Here is a 17,458-nt window from a genome sequence, read left to right as displayed (position 1 = left end):
GGAAGCCCCCTAAATTTGTATGCTGCTGCTGCTGCTGCTAAGTCACTTCAGTCGTGTCCGACTCTGTACGACCCCATAGACGGCGGCCCACCAGGCTCCTCTGTCCCTGGGATTCTCCAGGCAAGAACACTAGAGTGGGTTGCCATTTCCTTCTCCAATGCATGAAAGTGAAAAGTGAAAGTGAAGTGGCTCAGTCGTGCCTGACTCAGCAACCCCATGGACTGCAGCACACCAGGCTCCTCCGCCCATGGGATTTTTCCAGGCAAGAGTACTGGAGTGGGGTGCCATTGCCGTCTCCGTAAATTTGTATAGAGAAGGGGAAAAAAAAAACACCCTAGTTTGTTTCCTCCTGCCGCTTAAGAGAGAGAAAAAAAACGTCTGACACTTATAGCCTATTTCCTCCGTTTGGAGACCACTGGCCTTCCTGCCTGTTACCCTCTCAGTTCCATTTATTGATGTGTCTGTTTTTATGCCAATATCTTACTATCTTGATTACTATGGTTTTGTAATACAGTTTCAAATCCGGAAGAGCGATGGCTCCAGCCTTTTCTTCCTCAAGATTGCTTTGGCTATTCACAGTCCTTTATGGTATCATATAAATTCGATGACTACTCGATTTCTGTGAAAAATGCCATTGGAATTTTGGTAGAGATTGCATTGTATCTGTAGATTACTTTGGGTAGTATGGACATTTTAGCAATATTAATTCTTCCAGTCCCTGAGCACTGAGCATCTTTCTATTTATTTTTGTCGTCTTCAGTTTCTTTCATCAGTGTCTTGCAGTTTTGAGTGTACAGGTGTTTTACTTCCTTAATTATTTTTTTCCTAGGTATTTTATTCTTTTTGATGCAATGTAAATGGGATTGTTTTCTTATTTCTCTTTCTTTTTTAAATTAATTTTTATTGGCATATAGTTGACTGACAATGTTCTGTTAGTTTCTGCTGTACAACAGTGTGAGTCAGTTATAGATGTATCCACTCTTTTTGGATTCTATTCCCATATAGGTCATTACAGAGTATTGTGTAGAATTCTCCATGCTGTACAGTAGATTCTTATCAGTTATCTATTTCATGTATCAGATCAGATCAGTCGTTCAGTCGTGTCCGACTCTTTGCGACCCCATGAATTGAAGCACGCCAGGCCTCCCTGTCCATCACCAACTTCCAGAGTTCACCCAGACTCACGTCCATCGAGTCAGTGATGCCATCCAGCCATCTCATCCTCTGTCGTCCCCTTTTCCTCCTGCCCCCAATCCCTCCCAGCATCAGAGTCTTTTCCAATGAGTCAACTCTTCGCATGAGGTGGCCAAAGTATTAGAGTTTCAGCTTTAGCATCATTCCTTCCAAAGAAATCCCAGGACTGATCTCCTTCAGAATGGACTGGTTGGATCTCCTTGCAGTCCAAGGGACTCTCAAGAGTCTTCTCCAATACCACAGTTCAAAAGCATCAATTCTTCAGCGCTCAGCCTTCTTCACAGTCCAACTCTCACACCCATACATGACTACTGGGAAATGTATAGTAGTGTTTATATGTCAGTCCCAAACTCTCATCTTATTCCTCCCCTTCTTAATTTCTCTGATAGAAATTATTACTGTATAGAAATGAAACTTTTTTTTAATTGAAGTATAGTTGAATATAGTTTACAGTGTTACGTTAGTTTCCGGTGTACAGCAGAGTATTTATGTATATATTCTTTTTCAGATTCTCGTCCCATGTAGGTGATTACAAAAGACTGAGTATAGCTCCCCATGCTATCCAGTAGGTCCTTGTTGTTTATCTATTTTATATATAGTAATGTGTTTATGTTACTCTCAGACTCCTAATTTATCCCTCCCTCCACTTTTCCCCTTTCGTAACACGTCTGTGACTCTATTTCTGTTTTGTCAATAAGTTCATTTGTATTATTTTGTTGCTCCTACATATGAATGATATCGTATGATATTTGGCTTTCTCTGATTTACTTCACTTTGTGTGATAATCTCTAGGTCCATCAATGTTGCTGCAAATGGCATTATTTCATTTTTTATGGCTGAGTAGTATTGTAGTATATGCGTACCACATCTATTGATGGACATTTGGGTTGTTTCATGTCTTGGCTATTGTAAGTAGTGCTGCAGTGAACATTGGGGTGCAAATATCTTTTTGAAGTATGGTTTTCTCTGGATATATGCCCAGGAGTGGGATTCCAATATCATATGGTAACTCTGTTTCTAGTTTTTTATGGAACTACCATACTGTTCTCCATAATAGCTATACCAATTTACATTCCCACTGGCAGTGTATGAGGGTCCCCTTTTCTCCAAACCCTCTCCAGCATTTATTATATTATTTGTAGACTTTTTGATGATGGCCATTCTGACCAGTGTGACATAATACCTCATTGTGGTTTTGATTTGCACTTCTCTAATAATTAGCAGTGTTGGGCATCTTGTATATCTGTTGGCCATTTGTAAATCTTTTATGAAGAAATATCTGTTTAGATCTTATTTTTGGAGTGTAATTGCTTTACAATGTTGTGTTGGTTTCTGCTGTACAATGAAGTGAATCATCTATACATATATATGTATCCCCTCCCTCTTGAGCCTCTCTCCCGCCCACCCCCAACCCACCCCACTGAGTCATCACAGATCTCCGGGCTGAGCTCCTTGTGCCGACAGGAACTTCCCACTAGCTATCTGTTTTACACGTTGTAGTGTATATATGTCAGCTGCTCTCCCAGTTCATCCCACCCTCCTCTAATCCCCATGTCCACCTGTTTTCTACATCTACATCTCTATTCCTGCCCTGCATATAGGTTCATCTGTACCGTTTTGCTAGATTCTATATATATGCGTTCCTTTGTGATATTTTTCTCTTTCTGACTTATTCACTCTGTGTGACAGACTCTGGGTCCAGCCACATCACTACAGATGACCCGATTTTGTTCTTTTGTATGGCTGAGTAACAGTTCATTGAATATATGTACCACATGTTCTTTACCCCTTCATCTGGCAACGGGCATCTAGGTTGCTCCATGTCCTGGCTACTGTGAATACTGCTGCAATGAATATTGGGGTACATGCATTAACCTCAAACTCCTAATTTGTCCCCACCCCCCTTTCCCCTTTGGTAACCGTCAGTTTGTTTCCTGTGTCTGCAGATCTGTTTCTATTATATATTTGATTCATATATATGTTTTAAAATCTTAATTCAAAAAGACACATTCAATTTCTTTTTCTTTCCTGATTGCTGTGACTAGGACTTCCAGAACTATGTTGAATGAAAGTGGTGAGAGTGGACTTCCCTTATCTTGTTCTGATCTTAGAGGAAATGCTTTCAGCTTTTCACTGTTGAATATGATATTAGCTGTGGGTTTGTGACACATGCCTTTGCAATATTGAGGTTGGTTCCCTCTATGCCCACTTTCTAGAAAGCTTTTATCATAAATGGATACTGAATTTTGTCAGAAGCTTCAAATCTATTGGGATGACCATATGGTTTTTTCCCTCAATTTGTTAATATAGTGTATCAGCTGACTTGCAAATATTAAAAAATCCTTGCATCCCTGAAATAAATCCCACTTGATCATAGTATATGATCTTTTTAAGGTATTGTTGGATTTGGTTTGCTAATTTTTCTTAAGAATTTTTTGTGTCTATGCTCATCAGTGATCTGATTGCGATTTTCTTTTTTGTGATATCTTTGTCTGGTTTTGGTATTGGGTTGATAGTGGCTTCACAAAATGAGTTTGCAAGCGCTCCTTCCTCTGCAAGTTTTTAGAATCGTTTCAGAAGGATATGTGTTAGCTCTTCTCTAAACGTTTGATGGAATTCTCCTACGAAGCCATCTGGTCCTGGACTTTTGTTTGTTGGGAGTTTTTTAAAAAACCTTGTTTTTGGCTGCATGGGTTTTCTCTGGTTGTAGAGAGTGGGGGCTACTCTTCTTTGCAATGTGCAAGCTTCTCATTGCAGTGGCTTCTCTTGTCGCAGAGCACAGGTTCTAGGCATATGGACTTCAGTAGCTGTGGTGCATGGGTTTAGTCAGCAGAATGTGGGATCTTAGTTCCCTGATCAGGGATCAAACCCATGTCACCTGCATTGGGAAGCAGATTCTTAACCATTAGACCATCAGGCAAGTCCCTATTGGGAGTCTTTTAATCACAGATACAAGTTAAGCATTTATAACTGGTATGCTCACATCATCTATTTCTTCCTTGTTCAATCTTGGAAGGTTGTCCTCTCTAAGTTTTTGTCCATCTCTTCTAGGCTGTCCGTTTACTGGCACACTGCTGCCTATAGTGGTCTCTTATGGTGTTTTGTATTTCTGCAGTGTTGGTTTTAAGTTCTCCTTTTACATTTCTGATTTTACTGATTTAGGCCCTCTCCCTTTTTCTCTTGATGAGTTTTCCTCAAGATTTATCAATTTTGTTTATCTTTTCAAAGACCAGCTTTTAGCTTCATTGATCTTTTGTATTTTCTTTTCTTCTTCTTCTTTTTTTTTCGTTTGTTCTGCTCTTTGATTTTTTTTCCTTCTGTTAAGCTTGGATTTTGTTTGTTCTTCTTTCTCTAGTTGCTTTAGGTATATAGTTAGGTTGTTTGAGTTTTTTCTTGTTTCCTGAGGTAGGCTTGTATTGCTATGAACGTCCCTATAAAAGCGAAATTGCTTTTGCTGCATCTCAGAGGTTTTGGAGAGTCATGCTTTCATTTTCATTTGTCTTTAAGCATTTTTTATTTCCTTTCTGATTTCTTCAGTGATCCATTGGTTGTTTAGTAGCTTATTGTTTAGCCTTCATGTATTTGTGGGGTTTTTTGCAGTTTCGCCTTACCGTTGGTTTCTAATCTCACTGTGTTGTGGTCAGAAAAGATGCTTGATATGATTTCAGTTTTCTTAAATTTACCAAAGCTTGCTTTGTGGCCCAGCATGTGATCTATCCTGGAGAATGTTCCATGTGCACTTGAGAAGAATGTGTGGTGTTCTGCTTTTGGATGGAACTCTCTATAGGTATGAATTAGGTCTATCTAGTCTAAATGTGTCATTTAAGGCCTGTGTTTCCCTATTTTCTGTCTGGATGATCTGTCCATTGATGTAAGTGGAGTAATGCAACTGATGTTTATAGTTTTATGTCTAGCAACTTCATTGAATTTGTTAGTTCTGACAGTTTTTCAGTGGAAACTTTAGATGTTTCTGTATATATCATCTCATTGCAAGTAATGACAGTTCTACTTCTTTGTGATATGTATACCTTTTGGGGCTTCCCTAGTGGCTCAGTTGGTAAAGAACCTCCTGCAATGCAGTAGACCTGGGTTCGATCCCTGGGTCAGGAAGATCCCCTGGAGAAGGAAATGGCAACCCACTCCAGGACTCTTGTCTGGAGAATCCCATGGACAGAGGAGCTGGGCAGGCTGCAGTCCATGAGATCTCCAAGAGTTGGACAGACTGTGCGGCTTTTACTTTCACTTTTTTTCATACCTTTTTTATTTCTTTCTTAGTTGCTCAGGCTGGGACTTCCAATACTATGTTGAATATAAGTGGTGAGAGCGGACGTCCTTGTTTTGTTTCCAATTTTAAAGGAAAAGCTTTCCGCTTTTCACTACTAAGTATAATGTTAGTTGTGGGTTTGCCATGTGTGGCCTTTGTTATGTTGAGGAATGTTCCCTCTACACCCACTTGTTGAGGGTTTTTATCAGAAATAGATGGTTGAATTTTGTCAAGTTCTTTTTCTGCATTTATTGAGCTGATTACTTGATTCTGATCCTTGTTAATGTGGTATATCACACTGATGGATCCACTTGATCATGGTGTCTGATCCTTTCAATGTACTGTTGAATTAGGTTTGCTAATATTTTATTAAGAATGTTTGCATCTGTTTTCATCAGGGATATTGGCCTGTAATTTTCATTTTTTATGGTATTCCTGTTTTTCAGTATCAGGGTGATGCGGGCCTTGTAAAAAGAGCTTGGAAGTATTCATTCCTATTCTACTTTTGGAAGAGTTTGAGAAGGATTGTTATTAAGTCTTCTTTAAATGTTTGGTAGAAAAAAAGTAAAACGAATTTTTTTGGTAGAATTCATTTATGAAGCCATCTGGCCCTAGACTTCTATTTGTTGGGAAGTTTTTGATAACTGATTCAATACCCTTAAAGGCACCCCTCGTTTTGTTGCACTTTGCTCTGTTGTGCTTCACAGATATTATATTGTTTACAAATTGAAGGTTTGTGGCAGCCCTGTGTTGAGCAAGTCTATTGGTGCCATTTTTCCAGCAGTTGCTCACTTCATGCCTATGTGTCATATTTTGGTGATTCTAACACTATTCAACCTTTTTCACTTTTGTATTTGTTATGGTGATCAGTGATGTTTGATGTTATTACTGCAAAAATTGACTCCCTGTAGGCTCAAGTGACAGCATTTTTTGGCAATAAAGTATTTTTAGGGTATGTACATTGCTTTTTAGACAAAATGCTATTGACACTTAATGGAGTATTTAATAAACCTAACTTTTATATGCACTGGGAAACTAGAAAAGTGACTCACTTTACTGAGGTGATCTGGAACTGAACCTGCATTATCTCTGAGGTATATCTATATAGATAGATAAGACAGATGAAATGAATAAGTGGAGAAGCTATAGGTGTAACAGGTATTAAGAATTCTATGTACTGTTTTTATCTTTGTGATTTATGTTGTTTGGAATTACTCCAAGATAAAACACAAGGAATCCCAGTCAAGTTCACACATGGTACAGGCTGTGGAAGGCATTCAGCAAACTTTCTGTCTCTCTCCCTTCTCTCCTGCCCAGCGTGGAGACTGTGAATGACGGGCAGTTTCACAGCGTGGAGCTAGTGATGCTAAACCAGACCCTGAACCTGGTGGTGGACAAAGGAGCCCCCAAAAGCCTGGGAAAGCTCCAGAAGCAGCCAGCAGTGAGCATCAACAGCCCCCTATACCTTGGAGGTAAACCCCATCTCCTCCCACCTGTCCCTTGTACTCTGGTGCCCACACCCAGGCCCACTGGTGGGGCTCACAACTCTCATCTCAGCACCCACTGTCAAAGCCAATTAAGGGAGGCTTCCTGCAGGAAGTGATGGCCAAGCTGCTTCCTAAAGGGTGAACAGTTAGCCAGGTCATGGGGAAGAGAAGAGAAAAGGAGAGAGGGCAGGGCTCCTTCTGAGAAACTACAAGTTGTTCAGGGGCTGGGAGAAGGTGAAGATGAAATGGGGAGGGAGGAGATGCAGACAGGGTGCAGGCCCTCCAATATGCAGGCTCACCTCGGCTCTGCCACCTCCTCTGATGCTTTGAGGCTCAGCTGATGTGTATGGAGGAGCATGTTTAAAATTAAGGGCATTCAAAGGCCAAAGAGAGAAGAAGCGACCAGCCTGGCAGAGCCTGGGCCTGAAGCACAGCCTTGCGCTCGTAGTTCTCAAAGGGTTATGTACCAAAAAAACCCAAAAAGGACCAGAGTAGGCTGTTCAACACTGAGATTCCCAAGGCTTGTCCCCAAGAGTCCACCTCCGAGGGCTGGGATGTGGGCGTGCAGGGTGGGCAGGGCGGGTCTTCAGGTTGCCGTCTGGTGCCCCTCCCGCAGGCATCCCCACCTCCACCGGCCTCTCAGCCTTGCGCCAGGGCATGGACCGGCCGCTGGGTGGTTTCCACGGCTGCATCCACGAGGTGCGCATCAACAACGAGCTCCAGGACTTCAAGGCCCTCCCCCCACAGGCCCTGGGCGTCTCGCCGGGCTGCAAGTCCTGCAGCGTGTGCAGGCACGGCCTGTGCCGAGCCGTGGAGAAGGACAGCGTGGTGTGTGAGTGCCACCCGGGCTGGACCGGCCCGCTGTGCGACCAGGAGGCCCGCGACCCCTGCCTTGGCCACAGGTCTGTGTTCTCGCGCCCTCCCCGCTCCCCCGTCACCCCCGCCCCAGCAGGAAGTGAGCACAGATGGAAGCTGGAAGGACTGCAGTCAGACTGTAGGCAGGACCTGTGGGGGGCTGCTCAGAAGGTCAGGCACTTACACAAAGAGCAGGTTTTGCTCAGAAGGGATGTCAGTGTGCAAGGGCCTGGCTGAAAAGTGATTGTCAAATGACCGTCAGAGCCTGCCTAGAGTTGCAGCAGCCCCCACGTGCCTCCGAGCCAAGTGGAATGGGGCACCAGTGCACACATGCCATGGCAGGTGGGTGCATTTCAGCCCCAACTCAGCTCGCCTCTCAGCAGTGCCCCCCCATGCAGGCACCAGGGGTGTATAGCCAGACAGAGATGAATCATGGCCTAGCTCTGGCATTCATTATGCATTCAAATACTGAGGGCCTACGATGTGTCGGACCTTGTACCAAACCTAAGACGTCCAGCGTCCTCAGTGTTCAGAGATCTGAATCAACCGAAACCAACATTGGAGCCATGCCTGGTAACTGGCGTGGCTGAGCAAGCTGGGACTTGATATTGTGAATAGGAAGCGAAGGACAGCTGGAAGGGGGCAGGGTCTCCTGGGTCGCTCTGAAGTGTGTGTGCATGTTTGACTCTACAGTGAATATGTCCACAATGAAGCCTGGCTCTGAACATCATCCCAGTAGGGAGAATGCTGCAGCATGATTAAGAACCCAGGCTGTGGCATCACTTTGTCCTCTGTGAGATGTAGATAAGACTGTCTACTGCACAGGTATATAGAGGAGAGGCGATGGTAGAAAATAAGACTGATGTTGGGGGTAAAGTACGTGCTCTAATGCCTGACACAGGGCAGGTGGTAGCTGGTGGTAGTGGTAGGAATAGTCATGTTAACAGTTAAGATGGCAGAACAGTTAAACTGGTTGGAGACTGCTTAGGTTTCTCTGAGCAGTGACTTGCCACCAAGACTGGTGGGCTCTGATGTCTGGGTATGAAACAGCCAATAAGCCAGCCTTGTTGCACTCACAGCTGACAGTGGTCTTCGGTGATACTCACGAGCTCCAGCTGATTGATACTGGGCCACTGGGCTGGCAGAGGGCGGACCATGTGATGGAGCAGGCCTAGGATCGCGGCTCCAAGACCCCTGGTCCGAGCCCGGGAGTGGCTGGGGTGGACAGAGAAAGCCTGCAGCTGCTCTGCCTGCCTGGTTCCCCTCTCACCCTTACCTCTGCCCCCAGCTGCATCCAGGGGAAGTGTGTGGCATCCGGAACCTCCTACGTGTGCAGGTGCACCGAAGGCTATGGAGGGGCCTTGTGCGACCAGAAGAATGACTCCAACAGCGCCTGCTCAACCTTCAAATGTCACCAGGGACAGTGCCACGTCTCAGATCGAGGGGAGCCCTACTGCCTGTGCCGGCCTGGCTTTAGTGGGGAGCACTGTGAACAAGGTGGGTCCAGTGTGCGCAGGGGAGGGGCCTCAGAGGGATGCAGGGGTCAGGGTCAGACTCCACCTTCATCCCGCGGCCTGAGTTCCAGGTCTAGCTGCGCCACTTAGAGGCTGCGCGACCCTCACTGAGTCACCTACTGAGCCTCAGATTCCTTCACTTTGAATATGGGAGCAACGCTGTACCTTCCTGTATGAGCTATCCATTGCTGCATAATAAATTAGCACCAGAACATAGCAGTTCAGAACTGCACTAAACGTGCTCTATCCCACATGGTTCCTGTAGGTCAAAGATTCAGAAACAGCTTGGCAACCTTGAGGGACCCAAACTGAAACTGTCTAACAAACAGCCAGGACTAGGTGAGCTGTCTGGTCACCCTTTTTCCCCTCTCCCCTCCCTTTATCCTGTTCCAGTTGCCAGCCCTTGAGCTGCTAGCGTAGCCCTCTAAGCAGCACCACTGGCTCACCGGGGAACTTATTAGCAATGCAGACGCCCAGGTCCTGCCCAGACCTTTCGAATCAGAACCTGCATTTTAATAAGAGCCCGTGGTGACTCTTACACACACTAATATTTCAGCTGTTGCTCTGCAGTGTCCTTCCAATCCTCCTGCCATTATTGGGTCAACAGAAGACAGCTCCTTGGTCTGATCCCATTTTGAAAACATTAAATTACTTACCTCCCTTAGTGGCCCCTTTAGTGCGTTAATCAAAAAAACAAAGTTGAAATTATGTTACAGTTGAAATGGTTCTGTCTCCTCTTGGAGGTTTTTCTCTGACACGGAACCTGAGTCTTTGTTTCCCTCCCTGTCACCAGAATCCCAGGCGGGTCACCCCCCACTAGAGGACTCTTTCACATTTTATACCTTGTTAAAATACCATTCTTAACTAACTTTGTTAAATAATGTATTTTGAAATAATTTCAGATCTACCAGAAAAGTTGCCAGAACAATACAAACAGCACCCCTGTGCCCTTCAACTCAATGGCCCAGTGTGCGGAGTTTGCGTTCCACCCCTCCCCACATCACACACACCTGTGATCATGAGTCTCTTTTCTATCCTTTTAACAATCTCATAATTTTGAAAAACTACATCAAGCTTAACAAAATTCACATGACATCACATTAACCACCTAAAGCTTTAAAATGCACTCACAATCCCTCTGATGCTCATAAGAGCCCATGAAGAGGCGGGAAGGACCAGGAAATGTGTCACTATTTTCCAGACAAGGAAACTGAGGGTCGGGATGGCAAGGGACTGGTCCAAGGCCGAGAGGCCGAAGACCCCGTGTGGCCAAGGTGCATTATTCCCTTTTTCACTGCCTTGCTCCACATGCCCTCCCAGTGGACTGAGGACAGCAGCAGGGTCAAGGTGAGAAGCTGGGTCAGGAACCAGAGGATTAAGCAGATCCTCGGGGTTCCCGCCTCTCATTTCTACAACTTGTACAAAAGCTCACACGCATACCCTCGGGCTCATTGACTCCTCTTCCTCTTTCACACCTCAACTCCAGCATCACTTCCCAGAAAGACAATATCTGGCCCCTAGGCTAGTCAGGCTCCTTTACTAAGTATTTTGTGTAAACCTGTCCTGTTTCTTCAGCTCAGTTGATCATTACAAATATATGTATTTAAATGACTATATAGTGTCTAGACTCTACACCAGTGGAGACAGGCTACTGTGAATAGTGAGGACTGGGGCAAACTGGATATCTCCTGTCCTGTCTAAAGCTCTCAGCTTCAGCCCATCACTGCCATGCAGGGATGCAGGCTTGGCTTCCCAGACCCCTTGGTTTTCAAAGAAACCAGATATCCCAACGTTTAGATGAAATATTCAGGGGTTTTTTTATGTTGGCATTTAATTTGGTTGTTAAGCACCTATGGTGCAATCAACATGTGTGGGATGGGGTGTGAGATGGGGTTGAGCCCTCAGTCCACCAACTTGCCACATCTACTTTGGTCTTTAAGTTCCCTGAAGGAAGGGACCAAGCCTGATCTTGTCACTTTTATATCCTCAGGGCTTAGTTTACACTGGGCGCTAGTGGTAAAGAATCTGCCGGCCACTGCAGGAAGCGTCTGATCCCTGGGTCAGAAAGATCCCCTGGAGGAGGGTAGGGCAACCCACTCCATATTCCTGCCTGGAGAATCCTATGGACAGAAGAGCCTGGAAGGCTACAGTCCATGGGGTTACAAAGAGTTGGACACGACTGAGCAACTGAGCACGCACGCACACACACAGCCTGGCATAGAAAAGCCACTAAGCTTTCATGAAATAGACGGGTTAATGGAGAGGTTCCTAACCCCTGCGCCATGGACAGGATGGTTTGTGGCGTGTTAGGAACCAGGCACAGCAGGAGGTGAGCAGCGGGCAAAACTAAAACCATCTCCCTACCTACCCCATCCATAGAAAAATTGTCCTCCGTGAAACTGGTCCCTAGTGCCAAAAAGGTTGGGGACCTCTGGGATAACGGGTGGACAGATGGATGGAAGGAGGAGAGAATGTATAAGTACATATGGTCCTCAGACCACAAGTGTTTTGGAGCAGCCTACCCTGGCCCGCCACCTGCACCACCAATGCCGTGTCCTTGCCTCTTGTGCCCTCTGCAGAAACGCCTTGCCTCGGAGAGGTGGTCCGAGAGGTGATCCGCCGCCAGAAGGGTTATGCATCATGTGCCACGGCCTCCAAGATACCTGTCATGGAGTGTCGTGGGGGCTGCGGGCCCCAGTGCTGCCAGCCCACCCGCAGCAAGCGGCGGAAGTACGTCTTTCAGTGCACAGACGGCTCCTCGTTCGTGGAAGAGCTGGAGAGACACTTAGAGTGCGGCTGCCGCCCGTGTTCCTAAGGCCCCTGCACCCGCTCTGCCTCCTGGGCTCCGGCTGGGCGGATGGGGACGGCCACCGGTCTCCCGCCTGCGAGGCCTGGAGTGAAGAAGTGGGAACCGGAGAGGAAGCAAAAGAAGAAAAGAATATTAAGTATATTGTAAAATAAACAAAAAATAGAACTTATTTTTATTATGGAAAGTGACTATTTTCATCTTTTATTATATAAATATATCACACCGTCTGAGTATATGTACCATATAGTGAGTTATTTTTACCAGATTTTTTGTTCCATGTTGTGTAATTGTCATGTTTTTATAAACAGCTGTTAAAAGTTTTAAGGGAAAAAAGAACTAATAAAAATGTTTTAAAACAAAAGGATGAACACAAAGAAGTGACAGCCTGACTGAGGCAGAAGGAGGAGGCTTAAATGTTTAGGTAACACTATTGTGTTGGCAGAAAGGAGGACCTGCTTACGGAGCTCAGGAAACAGAATGAGAAGAGGAAGACAGTAAAGGAAGAGATTTTCCTTTGTTTCTTCTGACCTTTACTGACTTTTCTTCCTTCCCTGGAAGCACCCAGCTTTTCAGCCCTGGTGGTTGAGGCCCAGGGTGTGCACTTCTTCCAGGAAAAACCGCTGAGCCCTGGGTCCTGCAGGGTCAGAGCTCACAGCCCCGCCCCTTCCTGGCTGCCCTTGACTCCATTCTGGGACTGTCTGAATCTGCCACAGGCTTAGTCTGAGCCTGTTTGGCCAAATCTGAAAATAGAACCCCTTCTCCTGCCTGTCCCCAGAAAGGCAGTCCCCCTGTGGCTCCCCCAGGGGCACGGTGCTCACCTGTCTCCTCGGGCCCTAGCCCTGGCCCTTCCTCTGGAAGTTCTGAGCCACTCTCCTCCCTCGGTCACCTCATATTGGAAGGCAAAATCAGGAGAACAGGCAGCCAGGGCTCCTGGGAATGAGGAGGGTCAGGGGCCAAGCCTGCCCACAGCTCTGGAAAGTTCTGGAAGGCTCCTGCCATGGGACAGATAGGCCTCTGAGACCTCATCCTACAGGTCGTTATCTTTATGACAAAGACGCCGTGCCCATCTGCAACACTTTTCCACGCATAGCCATAATGCACCCTACTCTGTCCACATATCCCCTGCCCCTGAGAACGTATTCCTGTTTCATAGATGAGGAAACTGAGGCCTCTTTTACCCCAGTAATTCACCTTATGCCTCATCTATGATAAGTGGAAGACCAAAGCCCAAACTCTAAACTCTGGTTTCCGTCTCCAGAGTAGCATAAATGCAGGAGGATCAGGCAGCTAAAGTCGTCAGAGAAGCCCTTCCAGGAAGAGAAAGTCAGTTTTTTCTGGTATTTTTCCTGTTCTCGTTTTGCTTCCTTAATATCCAGAAAGACTCTAGACTGAGAGACTTACGTATCAGGGAGTGTGAGCAAGGCCAGCCCACTCAGCACAGACTGCTGAAGGAGACTTGTCCCTGCCCCATCCCTGTCCACCCCCTCCCACCCCCATCAGGCCAGACGGCCCAGGGGCCAGCCACTCACACCAGCCTCTGGGCCCACAACCATCGCTGCCTCCCCCAGGAGCCTCCCCTGCAGAAGCATCAGGGAAGAGAGAGCGGAGTGCAGTGGACCGTCAGCACTGAGCATCCCCAGAAGAGCCTCGAGGTTCTTGCAAGCCGAAGGCTCAAAGAGTCCAAGGGGAGAGAAAAGAAAGGAGGATGGAAGAAAAATAGGAGGAGGGAGGAGGAGTGGGAAGGAAGGGGGACTGAGGGAGAAAGAGAACAAAGAAGAGATGATGAAGAGGAGAGAGGGATAAGATGGGGCATTTTCTTTAAAATTTGTGTATATAATATACATCATGTTCCAGGTACTTACTGTACCTTATGATGACTGTTTTACGTATTAATGGCTAGGTTGGCTTAGTGCTTCCTACATTATACATCAGGTACCACTCTAATTTATATATATTAACATATAATATACATTTAATTCTCTAAACAACTCTGTAGTAAAGACACTGCTAACCCATCTTACAGTTCAACAAATTGAATCATGGAAAAGTTAACTTGCACAAGAACAGATGCCTAGTAAATTACAGAGCCGGGATTTAGGCCCAGCCTGACTCCAGGACTTTCTCTTCATGGGAAGGAGACAGGTCCTGCTTCTAAGGATTCTACAGTTTGAGGCAGAAACAATCATGGAAATAGATAATTGCTTTAGTATATGGAAGTAGCTGTCCAGAGTAAGGAATTTCCGAATCTTGAGTCTTCAAGAATGAATAGGAGTTTGCCAGGACACAGGGAAGGGAGTTGAAATTTCCATGATTCTCTGTTAAAAAGCAGGGAAATGTGAAAAGACCTGGCATGTTTGGGGGCAGTCAGAGATCTGGAGTGGTAGGAGTGTGGCTGCATACTGGGGGGCAGGGGTAAATGGGGAAGACAGGAAGGCAGGAGTTTAACCACAAAAAGCCACGTGTAGCAGGCTAGACCACAGGGCTCCAGCAGGTTTTTGAGCAGGGGAAGTAGAACAAGCTCTGTTTTAGGAAAAGAGCTGGTGGCAAAGTAGAGAAAGGTCTGGGAGAAGAAGACAGGGCTTTGCCACCCAAAATGGCCTTGGGGTTCCCCCTAGTTGCTGACTTTGGTTTATTGAGGCTAGACAACACTCATTTCCAAATGGGTCACAAAGTCCCTGTGGTGGTTCAGAAGCTCTGCCCTGGGAGGGGTCTCCCCAGTACCCCTCCCAACCCCACACACTCCCAGCCCTCCTCATGCATGCAGGTGGTCCTGAGCCTTATTCTGCCACCGACATTCCTACCCAGCTCTCCCCACCCAGCACAAAGCCCACCCAGCTCGCCATCTTGAGAGCCCCACCCAGAGTCCCTGACTTTCTCAGAGGACTCGCCAAGCTCACAGCTTTCCCTTCATCTGCCCTAAGCATTCTGAGGCCTTTCTCTGCCAGCCACCCCCTGGGACCAATACCTAATCAGTCACAGTCAGCCAAGACAGCCAAAAGGACAAGATTCTCTCAGGGCGGCTGCTGGGGTGGGGGGCGATTTTGAGCCTTCCCTCCTCAATTTTGGAAGCCCTGACTTTATGAAATGCCAAACTCAGTACCATTAAGAAAATTCTCTCCAAATGAAGTTTCTCTAACAAATGGAGGTTAAAACTCTTAGTGGAGCAGGCAAATTCTAGAAAGTCCCATGGGGCAGAAGCAATTCAGTTAACCTGCACATTCAGTGGTTCAATGCTTGTGTGTGAGGATGCACACATGCACAGAAGCAGCAGCTCAGGCTGTTTCCCCCCTGAGCAGGGCTCGGGGAATGGAAGGAAACGTCCCTTTTTAACTCAACCAAGGGACCCTAATGAGAGAATGTACTTAAAAGTTCTTTGTAAAGTATAAACTAAAGACTTTAAATGTAAGATGCTACTGTTATTATTACTGTTGTTGTTGCTATTAATGACATGCCAAAAGGCCCTTTAGACAAGATGGCTTTGCCTTTTCAATTTCATTGAAAAGAAACTGAGTCTGAAACTTCAGAAAGATGACAGAGAGGAGGAAAAGTGGGAAAGAGGCAAGGAAAGGGAGGGAGATCCCGGAGGGCCAGGGAAAGAGGCGAAAATCCCCAGGACAACCCTCAGGAACATAGAGGTGGCCAGAATGGGAACTGAGCCAACCTTGCCCTTCGCCAGATACAAAGCTATCAACAGACTAAAAACCCTTAGGCTGAGCAGCCAGCCACTGCCTTTGCTAGGAGAGAAGCCCCTGGCATAAGTGGATCTGCCCCCAAAAACAAAGGATCCCAGATATCAGAGTGGGAGGAACCCATAGGGGCCCTTGGTGGCTAGAACACCGATAATCAGAGCAATGGCACTTCTAGACCAGAGACCAAGGTCATCCAGGAAATCAACACCAGGGGCAGGTAGAGACTACCCAGGCTAAAGTTCTTCCTGCGACTCCCCAGGGGCATCCAGGCAGCGCAAAGCCTGAAACACTCTCCAATTAGTGGCCAGGAAAGTGTCTGCACTTTCCCTCACAGCCGTCTCCCAGTGTCCTCAGGTGGTCTGCAAGCTGGGGCATGGTCTGGTTTGGTAACGCTTAACCACGCTTCCCAGTCTGGGTTAGACAGTGCCATAGGAAACACTTGGGGAAAGTTGACGAGAGATGCCAGCTAGCAGGGCCAGCAAAGACAGAATGGGGCATTTGGCAAAGCTTATTTCTCTAACTCAATAAGTTTCTAAAAAGAAAACTTTTAAGATTTTTTTTTTTAAAAACAATGTAATAGGGCTACTTCACCAGTACGGGATAAATAATGTGCTTTTTTTTCAACAGACTGTCATATGCTGATATCATTAAAATAAATGGATAAGAGAGCCATCAGATGCTCTTGTGAATACCAGAAGCTTAGCCCTCCTCTGTGATGTGTGTTTTATTTTTACTCCTGACCTTCGCACTCCCTGGGGCAAAGATTACTGCATTCATGGTTGGGGCAAGTCTGGTGTGGAATAAGTGAAAAAAATTGGCTTCTTGCACCATGACGTGGGAAAAATGGATCCAGAGTTCCCCAGAGATATGGAAGAGAAAACCGAACACATGGCCACATGGCATAGGGTCTGCAGGGCGTGTGCTCACATACTGGATGCCAAGGGTCACAGAAGAGGAAGCCACTCCAGCACAGAGAACATGATATGAAGGAAGATTTCCTCCCGGGCACTCCAATTAATTAAATCCCCTCCTTTCATCATTTCTTCCATAAGCAGTTACTGAAGATCTGCTTTGTGCCAGGTTCTGATCTAGGCAGTAAGGACTACAAAGATGACCAAGACAAATTCCTTCCTCTCCTGGAGCTTAACTTTCAACTGAGTGTCAATCAACAATCAAAAAGAGAGTTCCCTGGTGGTCCAGTGGCTAAGACGCTGAGCTCCCAACGCATGGAGTCCAGGTTCAGTCCCTGGTCAGGGAACGAGATCCCACATCCCACAACTAAAAGTTTGCAAGCCACAACTAAAGATCAAAGATCCCACATGCTACAACTAAGACTCAGTGCAAGCAAACAAGTAAATAAATAAACATATAAAACAAGAAATCAACCAAAGGAAACATCAGATAATATTTAAAAAGTAGAGATGGGCTGGCACATTAGCTGGTGGGTACTTTACACAGCGAATTTGAGGAAGGCCTCTCTGAAGAATGTGAACCCAGGGTGGGGTAAAGAAGAAACAGAAGAAGCCTAGCCCTGCAGCCCTCCCTACCTGTCTGCCCTCACACAGGTCTCATTTGAGGGAGGTGGATAGCCCAAGATCCTTAGGAGGCCAGAGCTGATGCCATGAGCAAGAGAGCACTAGGAGAGG

General features: G+C 46.1%; 1 protein-coding gene across 1 annotated transcript in view; it reads left to right on the top strand.

Annotated features, from left to right (window-relative positions):
- Positions 1–16,514, top strand: part of SLIT3 (slit guidance ligand 3) — a 717,795-nt gene extending 701,281 nt beyond the window's left edge. The window contains exons 33-36 of the mRNA XM_070357383.1: positions 6,776–6,930; positions 7,562–7,847; positions 9,089–9,297; positions 11,894–16,514. Of these exons, the coding sequence (XP_070213484.1) occupies positions 6,776–6,930; positions 7,562–7,847; positions 9,089–9,297; positions 11,894–12,129 (886 nt within the window). The 3' untranslated portion in view covers positions 12,130–16,514. The remainder of the gene's footprint in view (positions 1–6,775; positions 6,931–7,561; positions 7,848–9,088; positions 9,298–11,893) is intronic.
- The last annotated feature ends 944 nt before the right edge of the window (positions 16,515–17,458 follow it).

This window comes from Bos mutus, chromosome 20 (genome assembly GCF_027580195.1).
Source record: "Bos mutus isolate GX-2022 chromosome 20, NWIPB_WYAK_1.1, whole genome shotgun sequence".
Taxonomy (NCBI): Eukaryota; Metazoa; Chordata; class Mammalia; order Artiodactyla; family Bovidae; genus Bos; species Bos mutus.
The sequence above is the reverse complement of the archived record's forward strand: the minus strand, read 5'-3'. Positions and strand labels throughout refer to the sequence as shown.